The 18,450-nt window shown below is 36.9% G+C and overlaps 1 protein-coding gene across 1 annotated transcript in view; it reads right to left on the bottom strand.

The window, feature by feature from the left end:
- Positions 1-18,450, bottom strand: part of Duox (dual oxidase) — a 496,654-nt gene that overhangs the window by 129,466 nt on the left and 348,738 nt on the right. Inside the window, exons 6-7 of the mRNA XM_067142192.2 lie at positions 15,414-15,580; positions 5,801-6,037 (exon numbers count right to left, since the gene is read on the bottom strand). Coding sequence (XP_066998293.1) covers positions 5,801-6,037; positions 15,414-15,580 — 404 coding nt within the window. The remainder of the gene's footprint in view (positions 1-5,800; positions 6,038-15,413; positions 15,581-18,450) is intronic.

Raw genomic sequence — 18,450 nt, forward strand, 5'->3', positions numbered from 1 at the left:
AAATTCCCATTTCATTCGTGACTTACATAATCGACATAATATTACCCATTTTACGCATTTACTTAATACCTGTCTTACTTCAGGCAAAATCCCAATTAAATGGAAATATGCACTCATTGTGCCTGTCCCGAAAATCTCTTCTGCAAGCAATACATCTGACTACCAACCTGTCTGCATCCTCACAGCACTTTCTAAGGTTCTGAAGAAGATAATGCATAAACAAATTGTTAAATACTTAGAAAACCATTCTGTACTTGATCCCTTACAGTCTGGTTTTAAGAAAGGACACAGTACTGCAACTACACTAATCAAAATCACGGATGGCATTAGACGGGCTATGGATGAACGAAAAGTGACTATACTTATCCTTCTAGACTTTAGCAGTGCGTTTGAAACTGTAAATATAGACATATTGTTAGCTAAGTTAAAAGAACTTCACATGGCTCATTCTGCTATTCAGCTCTTGGGCTCCTACTTCAAAAACAGAAGACAGCGAGTTGTATCAAACATGACGACTACAGAATGGAGGACTAAGCTATCTGGCATTCCCCAAGGGTCTATTCTTGGACCTCTTTTATTCTTAATCTATATTAATGACATTTCTTCTTATCTGAACGACTGCAACTATCATCTTTATGCTGATGATCTTCAGATGTACTCACCATTTAAGGTCCCCGACATTGACAAAGCAATCCACCATATGAACTCGACTTTAAATTCAATTAGCTTGTATGCTAAAGAGAACTGCCAATTAATTAACCCGAAGAAAATGCAAGCAATCATAATAGGACAATCTAGAGTTTTAAATACGCTAAACATCATACAACAGCCTAACCTCATTCTCTGTGGTGAAGCTATACCTCTTCAGAAGTCTGTAAAAAACCTAGGCGTTGTCATGAATGACACATTAAACTGGAATGACCATATAACAAGTGTCTGCAGAAAAGTATATGCATCTCTTCACCCCCTAAAAATGAAACAATTCATTCTTCCACACAGCATGAAAATAAAACTTATTCAAACTCTCATTTTTCCAATAATTTATTACTGTGATGTCGTATTAACCGATGCAACTGCAGAACAACCTATGAAACTTCAAAGGGCAATAAACTCTTGCATACGATTTATATTTTCTTTGAACTTTAAGACACATATTTTCCCTTATTATGAGAAGCTATCCTGGCTGAAAATTTATCAACTAAGGAATTTACATACTGCGACACTAATTTTTCGACTTCTGAACGAATCTACAACTGAATACCTATCCTCACATTTTAACTTCCTCTCATCTATCCATGGACATAATACCAGATTGACTTCTACTCTTATGATACCGGTTAATCATTCATCTGTATACAGCTACTCTTTCAAAGTGTCTGGGGCAAGGCTATGGAGCACACTCCCTGTCAGTATACGTAGTAGCACTTCAACAGTCTCATTTAAACGGTCTTGTAGAGATTTCCTCTTAAATATGTGAGCAGCTTGTATGAATGTTAGTGTGTACGAGTGCAAGCGTGATTTAGAACTATTGTTAGGCGATGTAGATGTAGATAGGCTAGATAATATTAATCATTAAAAATAATTATAATCTGTTATTACTCCTTAAATTTAGGTAGCTCCTAGGGACTGTTAATGTTATTTTAACAAAGTATGTGATTATGTACTGTACATAGTGGTTAAGTGTAAGAGAGGGCCATGAGCCCTAACTTTGCCACATACAAAGGCATAAAATAAATAAATAATGATGATGATGAGGCTTGTTGTTTCAAGGGCCTAACATAGAGGTCATCAGTCCCTAATTGTATGAAATGAGATTAAATGTATAGACAATTTAAAAGTCCAAAATCCTCCACTGACCAGAATTCAAAAAGCGAGGACGAAGAATGAATGAATGGACATGAAGTTGAAACAATCATTGGATCCGACCTGCAATGCCGCACATTCCCAGAAACTAGCGTTAAACAATAGTATTACTGACTAAGGGACTGCTTCTACAGCACAATACTGAATTGATGATGCTTGTAGTCTAAAGGGGTCCAAAATCCAGGTCATTGGCCCCTCATAATGGTACTTATCGCTAGTAAAGTAGAACCATGGTATTTGTCATGTTGCGGTACTAATCAAAAGTAGGATAGACTTGCGATATTTCACACATTATGGTATGACTTGCAGGTAATGTAATGCACACATGTAACAGACTTATGGTGTTTCTCACATTGCGGTGCCATTTACAGGCAACGCAAACCTATGGTGCTCCTCACATAAGTATACTAACCGCAGGGACTCTTACTATCCCGTGGTGTTCCTCACATAGTGGATACTAATCATAGGCAAGGCAGAACCATGGTGTTGCTCATATAATGGACTAATCACATCCGGAAGCACACACTGCCTCTACTAATCACAAACCTATTGTGTACCTAACATAGTGGTACTACGCGCAAGTAAAAGAGACCCATGGTGTTCCCTGTGTGATGGTACTAATTTCAAGTAGTCTCATGGTTCTAATTCGATCATCCTTTGGTTGACCCTTTTAGTTGCCTCTTACGACAGGCAGAGTATAACCGTGAGTGTACTCTTAGTCTGCGTCCCCCACCCACAGGAGGTTGTGTGCTTGGTCAGCGAGAGCTATTTTATTTCACTCAAGTCCGCCGGCAAGCTGGTTAGGACCCCCCAATCCGCCACCTGGGATGCGCCACGTGGAAGTATCACCTCTCCCCCTACTATGCCAGTGTAGTAGGTTGGTGGTTGCGGGTTAAGACCGACATTAGTTGGAATATTTTATTTAAAAGATGAATTCATTATGGAATAAACAATAAATGTTGTTTACAAATCACTACTTAACATACAAATAATACATAATCAAATATCATCTGCATCATCATGACGTTCAAAGTGTTCAAGAAATAACTTTATTCTAACCAGTCTGGCATAGGCTCATTGTTCATGGCATGATAGTGAAAATCTAACAAAATATGTGAATAATAAAACACAAGAAAACAATGTGCACACCTTATAAATGAAAAAGTGGTGCAGTCATTTCCAAATTAGTTTGCGAGACAGTATGAAATTGTGGTATATTGTCAGTAATGTAATACCCACCCACTTTCCCAACATATTTCAGCATTGGTACAAAACGATCAGCTTTTAACTGTTTAGGCCTATGCACTAGCATTTGACCAGTTATAATGAAGTCTCTTTTTGGGTTTTAACTTTGCCTGGCCATATAAATTCCTACTTGGGAAATGTTTTCCATTCGACAGACTATAAACATTTTAGTTGTCGGAAGAGTCCAAGATCACACGGCTGGCAAATATACGTAGTTCCTTTCGGTATGTACTCAATTTGTACAAGTTTGTTCATCAGAGATTCAAGTTGTCCATTTTCCTGGCCACCGAATTAATCTACGAAAAGATTTATTCCATCTTCCTGTAATTGCGGATGGAAAAGTTTTGGAACCAGTCACATACATGCCCTTTCCCCATTTTCCCGGGAGATGAACAATCACTGACATATTTCAAGGCATCCATGTAGCCTTTGATACTTTCTTGTACTCTAGGTCCAACCTTTCCATGAATTTCTTCGAAAATGATCAAGAACAAATGTCCCATTTCTCCACCTTTGGGAATGTGATATTGCAATGTGTGGGAGTGCATAAAACTATTTCGGCAAACAAGCGTAGCAAGAAAGTCTTTCACACCACTAAAATCATAACTTCTGTGTTGCCATTTGTACTCAAATCGGGGACTGGTCCGAATAAGAGATGTTGGCATCTGGGCTCTCTTTCTCTTCTTGCCATTTGTTAATGAATGTTACAAACTGTTTAGCCACTTTATGTCATACTTCGTCTCTTAAGCGTTTTACTGACTGGTTTGTTTACTTTTCGGAACCAAATTTTCAAACGCCTTTTAAGATTTGTCAAGTAGGAGTTGCTCTGGAGTGTGTTTGGGGTAATACAACTCTCTACCCTCACCAATCCAACGCTCAATGTCCGATTTTGTGACATAAATAATGCATCCTTGCCTTTGTGAACTCTTCTTTCACATCAGTTTGAACCAGTGCACATTTCTTTATTTCTCTATTGTGTTCAACATGGTTGACGATTCCATAAACTTGTCTCCGAATCTTCTTATACTTCTGTACTTTATTTTTGATACATGTCTAATGATTCAGAATCATAATCTTCCACTGACTTACAGGGTCTTCCTCGCCCATCACAAGACATGTTATCTTTGTTAAACTAATCTCCAGGTTTGTGTTTTTTCATTGATGTTGTCCCCTCCTCAACACCATCTTCGTCTTTTGAATAAACAAAAACGGCTTCTTTGTGAATAAGTTCACATGTTTCCTCCAAAATTGCATCAAAAGTTGTCTTTATTTGTATGTACACGATTTGCTCTTGATCAGAAATCTCTGCAGCTTCCTGAATATTAACACCGTAGGGATTAATAACAGCTGCAGTAATGTTGCAAGTGATCATAACAAAGCAAAGAATCCAATGTAATCGCCTGTATGTGGAATAGCTATCAGTCGTGGAGAACTTCACCGTATAAGAATAGGACTCGCCATCCCATGTACACAACTGTAAGCAGCTGTGTGGTGGGGGACAGTGGAGAACCGAACAAGTGGAGAGGGACGGTGAGGCAAGACAGCCGCTGGCTGTGGGCACTGATGTGTGCTGGCATGTACTGTACAATTTAGGGTGTGCACCGCCAACTTAGAGCTCCAAAATTCCCCCTTAAAAAGGACCATCAAAAAATTAAGACCTCCACTGCCTGTTTCAGCTTAAAAAACCTACATGAGTATGTAAAAATCAAATTGAAATTTGCCGTCCAACTTCATACAGTTCCCTTGTGAGTACCATTTAGCTACATACTCATAGTAATAATCATCAAATTCTGGATAGGTTATTTCAAAGTTTTTTAGATGCCCCTTGGACTTTGAATGGAAAAAAGCTCATCTGTATTCAATATTAGTTTGTTTACTGTACTCCAGGTTAAACTGTACTCTGTACAGAAAGATAGGAACATGTTTATCCTGTTATGTGTTCCTTTTCATGTATCGAATAAGTGCTCCAGTAAATTACCAATTAAGGACCATAAAATTGCACTGTTACATTTTATTATTGAAATTATCTAAGAGCACAAAGTTTTCCTCAGTTTATGTATGAAGACTTCAATTACTTGGTTTAGTACCACCAAAGACTACAGCATGTACAAGAAATGTGATGGCAAACTTTCCGTTCGCTTGAACACCAATGAATGACCATTTCATTCTATATGTCGACTACTCTTTCACTGGTAAATCATCAGAAATAAAATTAAGTTATGAGAACTAGCATACATACAGGTTAAGTTTTTAATAATTTGAAAATATCAATAAGGTATATTTATACTGTACCAATCATTCAGTTACATCAATTTTATTGCATTAGTTAGCAAAACATGAACTACCTGTACACATGCTCTGTGACTGGATAAAATTCTCATGATGCTTATTCAGAATGTTTCCAGTTATCTGGTCATTCATTGGTTCTCGTCATCCACTAGTGCATTCACCCTATGGATTTGTCAATTGTTTGTTCCTTTCCATTACTTACACTCTAGATTAAAGTTACTGTAAAAGGACTCATCCATGGATTATTATTCATTGCTAAGTTTTACCCTATTTTCTGCAGTATCTTCCATATAAGGTATATGCGATATCTAATAACTAGTACCAGTAGTAAGAAAAAATAAGAGTTAATAAAATAAATCTATCTATCTATCTATCTAAAATATATTCTTGAAAGTCTACTCACATTAGAATCCCACCAGGTCGAGCAAAGGCGAAGTGCACTATAACCCATAGCAGTCTTGCGAAAGCTGCATTTCTTGTCCCTCCGGTAGATTCCAGGGGGAATGAGAGTATGACCAAATCGGAAAGCAGCACTCTGAAACACATGGCTCACTCCAGGATGTACATCAGGTTTGTGGCCAGTGTAAGGTGGTAGGTTTTCTCCAAGAAATGCTGGCAGGTACTCATATGCAATAATATTCTGAAAAGGAAACAATCATTCAAATGAATACAGTATGAATTTATATAAAATATGCCTATTAAATCATAACATTTAAAGAATAAAAGGAAGGAATGATAAAACTAAATTTTGTTTCTTCCATTCTCTTCTGATATGGAAGTCAATGAAGTTGCTCCTTTCCTTTATCCAGATTTTATATGGATCATAAAAGAAAGCCGCCTTGTTATTTCTTGGATCACTGGAATCATGCGGACAGATTTTGGGTTTTGGCCAGGGGTTTAATGCTGGATTCCCTTTCTGATGCCACATGATTTTTCAGGTGAAAAGCCCATGCAAGAAACCATGTGAACATTAATCATCGCTTTTATCATCTGGGTACAAAATCAACAGCTAAGTACTGAGCTAATCAAGCCCCACTTAATGCAAGGTCACTTAAAACAAAAGAAATGAGCATATGGTATTGTATAAATTACTTGCAGGTACTTTTCTCCCTGAAACAAACCTGTAGATATGTTTGTTGTGGGTACCCACAGGGTTTGTATCTACACGGGAGTTTAATTATATTTTGATTAAAATTAAGTCTCAAATTTTAAATGAGAGGAACATGCTATACCACACACTCATTCTTTTTATTAATCATACGTAGAAGCCATTGCAGGAACTTTGCTCAGTGTAATACACAAGACTTTGGCTAGATGAGTGAAATCATGGAAAATTGCTACTAGCAGCAAACTAAGCATATATCTCACCAATGCAGCCATTATTATTATTATTATTATTATTATTATTATTATTATTATTATTATTTTACAAATGAGCTATCCATTTGTCTTCTATACCCATGTGAGCTAATTGAATTGGACAAGTGTCATAATTCCCCTTCAGATATGGTTTTACCCTGTCATGTGTGTGTGATAGGTTGGGGATCAAGAGGATGACACATTATTACAAGTAAATTTGTTTTGGAAAACACAACTAAGTGTTTATAATGACATCTTCACAGTGTGTGGTACAACTAAATCTTGCTAAAAAAAATCAAGGAAGAAAAAAAATTACCATTTTGTTAGTAAATGTAAACGAAAAATCCATATCACTTACACCAATTAATCAAATAATTTCTTATTATTAAAAGAACTGCACAGTTATTCCTCCATACACATACCAAGATGGCATGTCATCAGGTAAAGCCAGTGTGCGATTTGTGCTTCAACCACTGGGGTGGGGGATGTTGAATGGTCTTAGTGGGTTAGCAATCATATATAAAGCAACTGTATGTGCACTAGTTTATTGTATAAATGCCTATTATTTACCTTCATATAATTTATTATTACTTCCTTAATATGTATAATTTTGTGTACAATTATAGAGAAAGCAAATTTACAATACTAGACTATATACCAGTCATTTTAACTTTCAGAGTTTGGTTGAATAGATGAGATGAATAAGTCTACTCTTGAAGATGTGATGGTTTGCTAGTTGGTTTGTCATGGGCACTGTACTACTGAGATTTGAGCTATCTTGCTGCAAACTTTTCTGAATCAAAGCATTTATTGAAATAAAAAGTAGATTTGAAATTGTTTGAATTGTAAAATTATTTTTCAGATCAGTCAATGTTAGAATCACGGCACTAAATCAGTGTTCACATTCAGTTGTAGATATAGGTATAATTTCTACTGATTTTACAAGTTCTTTCACTGAAGTGGGAATGTGGTGAGGATTTCTTTATAGATGCAAAAATCTACAACTAGTGTTGCATGCATGCTTTCACTTAATTTAAAATGCCATTTTTACATTAACTAATAATTGACATGTCACAATCTAACGCACGTTCACATTTGCCTGAAGGCCACGTATATGGTTACATCCTAAAACAAATGCAAGTCTAATAATATTATTGGTTTTAACGTCCCACTAACTACTTTTATAGTTTTCAGACACACCGTGGTGCCAGGATTTTGTCCCGCAGGCATTTTATGTGCCAGTAAACCTGTCGATACAAGGCCAATGTATTTAAGCACCACCAAATATCACTGGACTGGGTCAGGATTGAACCTACCAAGTTGGGCTCAGAAGGCCAGCACACTACCCTCTGAGCTACTCAGCCTAGCAAATCCAAGTCTTCAAAACAGTTTTTCATATTGTCTGCCAATTTCAAAATATTTGAAATTTGTTATATTCACCGCATGACGGTTCTTTACTTGAGACTTTTTTGAATGTGTGTTTTTCCTGCAATTCTCACAGTCATCTTAATATGCAGTGAGTCAGTCTGTTTCAAGAGTTTTTAAAACCATATCAGTTTCTTGTTTTGCTCTAAGAACTGAAGGATTATTCCGCTTTGCATATAATACTTTCAGAACTTCTAGGGCCAAACACAGTACGACTAAGTCCATTACAAGCAAGCACTTGGTGAGATATTTTACGAGATACTTCATATTTGGACCTCTTACGGGAACCATCATGACTCAGCATTCCAAATGTGGACAAAAGTACTGTGGCTTTCAAGGAGAGATCGAACAGCATTCGACGACACAGCAATCCAATGTACATCAAAAATGTGGCCTAACGTTAATGTTTTTTTTACATCCTATTAACTACTTTTACAGTTTTCACAGGCCTAACTTTAACAGTTGAAAGTAGAGTTCTTGTGAAATATCCTGAAGCCATCTCTAATATTTAGACTTTGAGAAAACACAAAATATAAGGAATCTAAAGAAAAAAGAAAGAACAGTGGCAGCTTATGATTGTTTTGTGAACAAATCTTTTGAACCTGCAAGTACAAACAGAGCATATTTACCTATGTTATAAGTTACATGAAATCACATTATTTAACAATACTATTGTACAAAACCATTCTTTTAATTAATATCAATTGGAATTATTTTATCAATTGAGAAACTATTATAAATATTTACTTCAGTCCACATGCATTTTCTTAAAATTATTAAACAAATTAACAACCTCGCAGTAAAAAGCAGTTATGAAGGAAAAACATGTAGAGCCTACTCAACCAAAAATCTTTGTTCCAAGATCTCAAACAACACCTTCAAATGAACTAATAAGAATGCTGCTGACAGCAGTACAGGCTTGCCAAAATAAGTGCCAGCACGAACACTTTGTCACAATTTCAGTTGCCACAAAACTGAACTTTACAAATGCCTTACCTTTTCAAGGCTGCTTTACACACATATATAAATTTGGAAGGGATATCCAGATATCCACTGCACCCTGTACGATTACACACATGCAAATAACTCAACAACGCTATTCATGAACACACAAAATGAACACCAGAAAAGTTGGCAATTTTGATATTTTGTGCTTGTGTTCTGCTAGGTAAAGGTAACTCTGTTGCGTACTTACATTAATGAAACAGAGCAAAATTCATTGCATGAATCCTATTTTGCTACATTAGAAATAAAGAAAGATTTTTCCCATCACTAATAAGAGTGTTAAAGAAATCATTAGGTGTATTTTAACACGAGAGTACTTGTTAAAGGATATAACAGATACAGTGACAAAAATCTATATATTGTTAACGCAGGTTGTTTTCATTGTGCTTGCCATATGCTGTACCCATATGCTGTACTCTAGTGGTTGAAATATAAAGCAGTTTTAACTTGTGCCTATTCCAGCCATGCTTGTGTTTGTTGCATGCTGCACTCTAGTGGATGAAACTGAAGCATTGACTCACACAGCCACTGGCATTCAGCCCTTAACAACACTTACAAACACAAGCCAAACAAGTTCTTTGTACTGTGTCTCACATTCTGAAATGGTACCCGTGAGATCTGGCTCAACAACTCAGACAAGAGGCATCAGAGTGCTGGTTGGTTTGCGTACTCACTGTGATGAAGGCAGAATGAGATGCATAAATGTCAAAATTTAAATTTAATATTGACTGTTCTTGAACAGAAAAAATCTAATATTCTTTATTACATTGGCGGTGCCATTGTACAATGGTACTACCTCACGATCGGCCCCTGAAAAAGACTGTATATGGTACACATCTGCCACATCATGTACAGCTAGCTCCAATGTGTGGTTCATACAATGCATGACAATTAAGATCTTATGTAATTTTTACACAGCAGAACAGCACTTTATAATGCGATGCACTGTCTGTTGTGATACCTACAAGATGGTTTTTCGTACATCATATTTTATGTTACACATTTCAAGAGTAGCTAACAATGCTGAAATACCTTTCCCTATCATACTTTCTAATTCAACAATATTGAGAAAATCATTGCAAACAACCCCCTCAAAGGACAAACATACTCTACATCTAGTATTAAGCAGGTTTTATTATAAATTATGTACTTTCATCTCTCATGATTCATGATACTAAAGTTTGTACTAGATTCTATAATGAACTGAGCAATACTTTTTTTTTTAAATTTTCTGCTCCTATGAATATAACATGTTGGTATGAGTGGTCAAAATGAAGCATATTACCAACTGATACACCGTTCAAATTTGCAGTCTGATTATGCAACAATAGGCTATCTTTTGAATGAAAACTTCTTTTTACCTGTTAAGTATGCAGATCTGAACAATGAAGCAGCTGTGCACTTTGCATTATCACTGAGCTTAATCATTTAGATTAAAAATTTTAATTGCATTATCAATATGTACACATTCCATACATTTCACCGTAAGTTCACGGACTTCTGAACATACTGTACATATTACTAAGTTTACAGTAAATTAAAATTCTTTCAAGGTCCACCTATTCAGTACAATAACATTTTATTGTGATTGAATCACATGTCAAATGGTACTAGTTTTGGCATCTATGTGCCATCATCAGCCTTACGTGCAAATTAAACAATTTTATACATATGCCTAAAACATCTAAAACATGTTTTAACACATTATAAAATACATTACTGTAATGATACATGAGATAAGTTAAAATTATGTTACAATTGAATGCTGTGGTGTAAAATTCATAAAATTCTGGCAATTCGGTTTTTGTTATATAGTCCAGCCTGTGCACATCCGGGTTAAGTGAATTTGTGCTGTTTTATGCTGTCTGTATGGTTGACACTTATTCACTTTATATTAAGGGTTCCAGAGTAGTTTAATTTGTCATGTAAGATCGTGATATAGAGATGAATTCCAACTTCAATTTAAACCTGAAGAAGAAATTAGCCACGTTAGACGTTGGAAGCAATGTATGGAAGTTACTAGAATCATTAAATGACGATTGACTCACCTTCAGCAGCATGTTGAATGTGTATGTTACACAGACAGAGCCGGACGATGTGTGTGATAGCTAAGGTAGGCAGCGGTAAAGGAGGCAAAGGGAAGGAAGGAGGCGGGGCACCTGCGGGGCAATGGAACTAAGGCGGAGCGGAAGGATGGGGTAGTGGGGGTAATTGACGGGAGTGTGTATTGCGGATTACTTGGAAAATCAAATTGTTTTTCTATAGTTTGGTTTTTTTAAGCCAATTGATGGAATGATCAAAAAGGATATTGGGTTTCTCATAAATTTCGTTTAAATTATAATTGGGGTTGAAGTACTGATCACAGTTAATGCAATAACTTTCAATAATATTCATGATGGGTTCAATATCCATTCCCCTGCAGGTGCCCTGCCTCCTTCCTTCCCCTCGTCTCCTTTACCGCAGCGTACCTTACCTATCACACACATTGTCTGGCTCAGCCTGTGTAACATACACGTTCAACATGCTGCTCGAGGCGAGTCAATTGTCATTTAATGATTCTAGTAACTTCCATACATTGCTTCCAACGTCTAACATGGCTAATTTCTTCTTCAGGTTTAAATAGAAGTGGGTATTCATGTCTATATCACGATCTTACATGACAAATTAAACTTCCCTAGAACCACCTAATATCAAGTGAATAAGTGTCACCTATATAGACAGCATAAAACAGCACAAATTCACTTAACCCGGATGTACACAGACTGGACTATATAACAAATAACGAATTGCCAGAATTTTATGAATTTTATATCACAGCATTCAATTGTAACATAACATTACAGTAATGTATTTTATAAACTGTTAAAATGTGTTTTAGATGTTTTAGGCATATGTATGTAATTGTTTAATTCGCACGTAAGGTTGATGATGGCACATAGATGCCAAAACTAGTACCATTTGACATGTGACTGAATCACAATAAAATATTATTGTATTGAATAGGTGGACCTTGAAAGAATTTTAATTTACTGTAATCCCACTTCCATACAGAACACAAATTCATAACTATAAGTTACTAAGTTTAGTCATTTACGAACACCCATGGCTTATTCTTTTGCCAATTTTGAAAATGATATAAAGCAACACATTTTTCCACTATAATTTCATCCTTATTGTTACTCTCTTTACCACCTAGAGACTTCACACTTCCTGCAAATTCACCAACTTTCTCCTTGTTATCCCCATCATTACCATTTTGTTTCTTAGATTTGGCATCTATTTAAACTCTCTAGCACCACTGTTAGTATCTTGACTATCACCATTTGCACATGTTTCCAGAAATTCACTTTTCTTGAACAATGAAGAAAATTTACTTTGTTTTTGAGACATATTGATTTTCCATAGTCTATACAGACAGACTGAGATGTATTCAAACTAATAGAAAAGCTTGCTACCGACAGTTGTGCAAACTTTCGCAACATTTGGGTGGAGTAGCTGATGAACTCAGTCTCAGCAACTGCTCTGCCACATGTTTTGTGTTCCAAGATTAGATCACACTAGCGCAGTCAACAGCAGCAAGCTTTGTAAGGAGATCTGCATATGGTACCATAAATTTAAATTAAGTGTCAAGTTACATAGTTTACATATATAGTGAGTGAAAAAGAGCCTCTGTGGCTCAGGTGGCAGCGCGCCGGCCTCTCACTGCTGGGTCCCGTGGTTCAAATCCCGGTCATTCCGTGTGAGATTTGTGCTCAACAAAGGGGAGGCGTGATGGGTTTTTCTCCGGGTAATCCAGTTTTCCCTGTCATCCTTCATTCCAGCTACACTCTCCAATATCATTTCATTTCATCTGTCAGTCATTAATCATTGCCCCAGAGGAGTACGACAGGCTTCGGCAGCCGACAATTCCTATCCTTGCTGCTAGATGGGGGTTTCATTCATTTCCATTCCTGACCCGGTCAAATGACTGGAAACAGGCTGTGGATTTTCAGCGAGTGAAAAATAAAAATCCCTGGTTGGGATGGGAAATTTAAAATCAGAGGGGGAGAATCCCCCCATCCGCCACTGCAAATTGCACACTGGGTTAAGCTACTGCATGAGCAGCAACAATTAACTACAGCAGTAATAATAATGTCAAAAGTATTGCCAACCAAAAATTAACAACTCAGGAGTTAGCAGAGAATTTCAAAATACCCAAAAGTATGTACTTTTCATGAATGGTTAGTGAAACCCGAGTATATTTCTCAGTATGATGTTTGGGTACGGTACCACACTAGGCATCAGAGAAAATCAACTTGGATTTTTACTGTGGTTATAATAGGCTCCTAAAACATAATGAAAGAGAGCCACTTTTGAAACAAATGGTGACTAACAAATGGTGACTAGAGATGAAAAATTTACTGTATTGTCTTTAACAATGTTGTGTGAAAATAATTATCAGATTAGGCCCAATATCAAGCTGCCTAACTACGAATTTCATAGGCATACCTTACTATGAAATATTCCCACGATCAATTTTGATGTGCATTGCAGCTGAAATTCCACCAGAAGAGGTCTGAAGTAGCCAAGGGATAGGCTGCTTCGTTCCACTGAGACAAAGAAAAATAGAGGGCATGATAACTACATGATATTGTCACTGGCTTCACACCGAGTCAGCTATGGTTTGAATCCCGGCCAGTGCATGCGAGTCTGAAGTGACATCCCTGTGGTTCAGATTCCATATAAAAATAGAGGTCCCATGGCTATGATTAGAATATCAACAGCTTCCTTGCTTTTGACAAAATGCCTCATATGTCATTGGTTCCCTGCAGAATGCTGCATGAAATTGTCTCTTTTGCTACATCCAGCTTATTTTCTAGATAGGTAGGTCGAGTCATAAGTCATGGCAACTTTTTTTTTTTCACATGAACGGGAGACAACACGGAAAATCTAAGATGTGCATTTGGAAACGTACTGTATGTACTGGCCTATGATGCCACTAGATGGTGTATGTAAACAACAGTGTGGGTCTAAGCGTGCCCCCAAGTTCAGTGTGCGAGTGAGAGCGTCACAAAATCGAAGTAAACAAGCAGGAGCAATGATCGTGTATTAAAATAGCAGTTCTCCAGGCAGAAATGCACGCCAATGCCATGCAGAGCTGCGGGAAGCATTAGGTGTGCATGCCATGCCCTATAGAACAATGGCAAGGTGGGTCGAGACGTTCAAACGGGGTAGAGTATCAACTGCCGATTTGACTCGTCCAGGCCGTCCAGTGTCCATGGACAAAGATGTACGGATAATGGCGATCGATCAGTGTTTACATGAAGACAGGCGCTGGACTCTTAGCGTCCAGATCTTTTGGACAATGCCATAATCCTACACAATAACGACAGCTCACACAGCAGCCATCGTTCAGCGTCGCTTACAACGGTGGGGATGGGAGGTTCTTCCACACCTGCCTTATTCGCCTGATCTGAGCCCATGTAACTATGATCTAGTCCCCAAAGTCAAGAAGCCATTACGTGGACAACTGTTTGCTAACAAAGAGGACATGGTAACAGCATTTCGGAGAGAGGCGTCACATGTTGGCAATACACATGCAGCAAATGGTATTCAGCGCTTGCCCCACCGCTGGCAATGCACAGTTGAAACCTTGGGTGATTATTTCGAAGGTCTGTAACCAGTGGAGACCTGTTCTTTGTACGTAGTCTTGTTTATTTATGTCTATACCATAATAAAACAATGTTTACCAATGGCCTGTGTTCTGTCACTTTCTTACGAGAATCTCCTGCAGTGAGAATTTGTCTTCAGGCACTATGCATAAGTTCATGCCCTATATTTTCATATGCATATCTTAGATTTTCCATGTTGTCTCCTGTTTGTGAGAAAAAAATTAGTTGCCATGACTTATGACTCGACCCTCGTATTACATCATCCACCCTTCTCTCATTCCAGTCTCTGCAGAGTTCTCTCAGTAGAAAAAATATTTTGAGATTTTAACACTGTCAGAAAGACATTTTTGCCTCTAAGTTAGCCCTGTTCTACCTGGAGAGAATGTTAAACTAACTGGAAGAAAATTATTTTGTTACTTTAAAACTACTTGGAGTGAATGTTAAAATAAGTATAAAAAAATGGACTAAAGGTAGTATAGAAAGAATGGGAAATAACTTTGATGGAAAACTATGAAACTACTCAGAACTTTCCAGACCACACAATCTATTATTAAAATATAATAAAATTGAACATACCTGCAGTGTTGCAATTACAATCCGTCTTGTGTGTTGGAATACCTCTTCATCTGGCCAGTTCGGATGCTGAGCTTGCACCCTCTTTGCTACCACATTGTGCCATCGAAAGAACAGAATACCAAACGCCAACAAAGCTGGGTTCTGATTGGTACGGGGATCTCCCAACACTGAATCATATAAATATATACATATGTAGAGAGAGACAGTCAGACATAGCAGATACAGTATTACAATCATATTACCTAGGTATATAGTATACAAGAACCTCATTTATCCAGCTTTCATTAATCCGGATCTCCAATTTATCCGGATCGAAAATAATAAAAATTTATTTTTACTTGTAGATTATTTCTTTTACGGGGTCAATTCTTTTTGAATGTCTTTCTGCCAAGGATAGTTAAGGACAGGAATCGGAAGCAAGTCGGCCGCAATCTATCAAAGGTACCATCCCAGCATTCATCTGGAACTGAGAATGGGAAACCGTGGACTCTTCGGAGTTCCTTGACACATTTGCACGCATTCCCGGATACTCGGACATAGATGTGAACGACGTAAATGACTGGTTGAAAAATGACTAATTCAGGCTACAGCATAACGACAGATGAATAACTTATTGCCTCTTGTTCCTCGGCAGGTAATTACGAGCGTGATGGTGAATTGGAAGATCAAATCGGCACTCCATCAGAAGAAACAATGACTCGTGGAGATGCAACAATGCAGCTGGACAAACTGATAGCCTATTTAGAATTACAGACAAACCACACCAGCAGAACTGATGTTAGTAAAACCTCTTTGTGATCGTGCTGCACACAAACACTATAAAAATGCAAAACAGAAAAAGCTCACACATTATTTTAGTGCATAAAACAGAGTTGTAAATGTAAGAAAAGTGTTCTTATATTTATTGCACAATTGAAAAAAGGTATTACTGTTCAACTTATGTTAATATATTATATAACATGTACTGTATTTGTTTTTATTTTAGTATTTCCGGATTATCTGGATTTTCGATAATTCGGATCAGTTCCGGTCCCACTTAATCCGGATAAACGAGGTTCTTGTGTAATATACATTGAGTTGAGAAACCAAATTTTGAAACAAATGATAGAGAGAAAGAAATCTGCTGTACAACTGGCTATGATTTACTGCGCTATGTACATCATTGATAAATTATGCATTTCAGAACTGTACTGACAATCTCCCATCCATCCTAGCATATTCTCTTATGATATTGAAATCGATGCAAACTAGTCTAGTTTTTCTTGACTGTTTTATTACTTGTTGCTTTATGTAGGAGGCTCAGGACATTTTGATCAACAATCCCCAGTACTTAAATAATGGAAAGAAACAAACAGGTGACACATCAAGCCATATGTAGAAAGACAGCAACAAATATGATTAACAGGATAAACACAATGATAGGTCAGCACTGGAAGAGGAAGAGATAGAAAAGGCAACAGAAAAACACGAGAAAATGAAAGGACAACCTCCACATCTTCATACACATTATTTTGTGTTTGTTGTGTGCTCTTTCATGTCCTTTCTCCTTTTCTATGATGCCTTTTTCCTATACTAACCTGTCACTGCATTTATCCTATCCATGTTCCAATCTTTCTAAACAAGATTCTGACATTCATCTAAAGATGAAATGGGAAATCATTGAAAGCCAAGAGTGTCAAATTAACCTGGATTTCTTCTCCAGTGTATTATCTGAGGCATGGCACACCTCATACCAGTATCTCAAACACCTCAAAAAATTTTGCCAGAGCTGGAAATGGAACTCAGGTCAACCATGCAGGTGGAGTGATTTACTAAACAAGACTGCTGACCAAGTATTAAATGTAATGTTCCTATTAGTCATGCAACATAAATCACTAGGGTGAATTGCTGATTGCTGCGTCACTTGACGTCTGCCATATTCTAAGGATTAAAATATAGAAGCAAGTTATTCACGCATAGTTAGACTACTGTCCATCTGATTTAATATTCATTTATATAAATTATAAAAATGTGTCTGGCTCCATGGCTAAATGGTTAGTGTGCTGGCCTTTGGCCCAGGAGGTCTCGGATTAGATTCCCGGCAGGGTTCGGGATTTTAACCTTCACTGGTTAATTCCAATGGTTTGGAGGCTGGGTATGTATGCCATCATCAGCATTACAATTCATCCTCAGACGTGCATGTGGCCTATACATCATTTTGGAAGAAGGCCTCATCAGAGGCCACACGCCATTATTTATAAAAATATGACTATTCAACATTGTACAGCTTCATGAATACTCACAATAGGGAACTGGAATCTATCTACTGCAGAATATACAAAATCTTATGTCCTATTCAATCACAATACTACACTTTAAATAGTTGAAATTGCCCGATAATTAGGGCTGTGTATTTATGTGCTTAAAAAGTGTAAACTATGTGATTACATTTCTAAAATATGTTCTTAAATCTATTTATATAAAATAAGAGTACTGTCTATACATTGCTCAGAATTAAAAAAAGAATGGTATTTCTGTATTGATAATGACAATAGTAAGAAGAAAAGGCAGTTTTTAATTTTCCATCATCTCTGTCTGTCTGTCTGTCTGTCTGTCTGTATGTACGAACATCACAAGAAAACAGCTGAATGGAATTTAATGAACATAGGTACGTTAAGTCGGGGAGTACGACACTACCCTTTAGGCTATATATAATTTTCTTCATGCCGAGTGAAACTGTAAACTAATTCTCAAATATCTATGTTATTAGTGGTCCTATCGATAAATATTACATAAATTAATTTTCGATCATTTCTTATACAGTTATATCATACTGACTACGATAACAGAATTCATGAATTTAGACTTTTGTTGCTTAGTCCATATCAACGTCGAGCATTGCTAACATGGAAATAATATTCAATTGCGTTAGCTGGTGATGGTAGTGGATTTTGTCGTTACAAGTTAAATGAAACATCCAAGCCTTACTGATGACATTTGACATTTGACTTAAATATATTTGGTACTGGTTCAAAATCTGATTATTATTTATAACCAT

This window comes from Anabrus simplex, chromosome 2 (genome assembly GCF_040414725.1).
Source record: "Anabrus simplex isolate iqAnaSimp1 chromosome 2, ASM4041472v1, whole genome shotgun sequence".
Taxonomy (NCBI): Eukaryota; Metazoa; Arthropoda; class Insecta; order Orthoptera; family Tettigoniidae; genus Anabrus; species Anabrus simplex.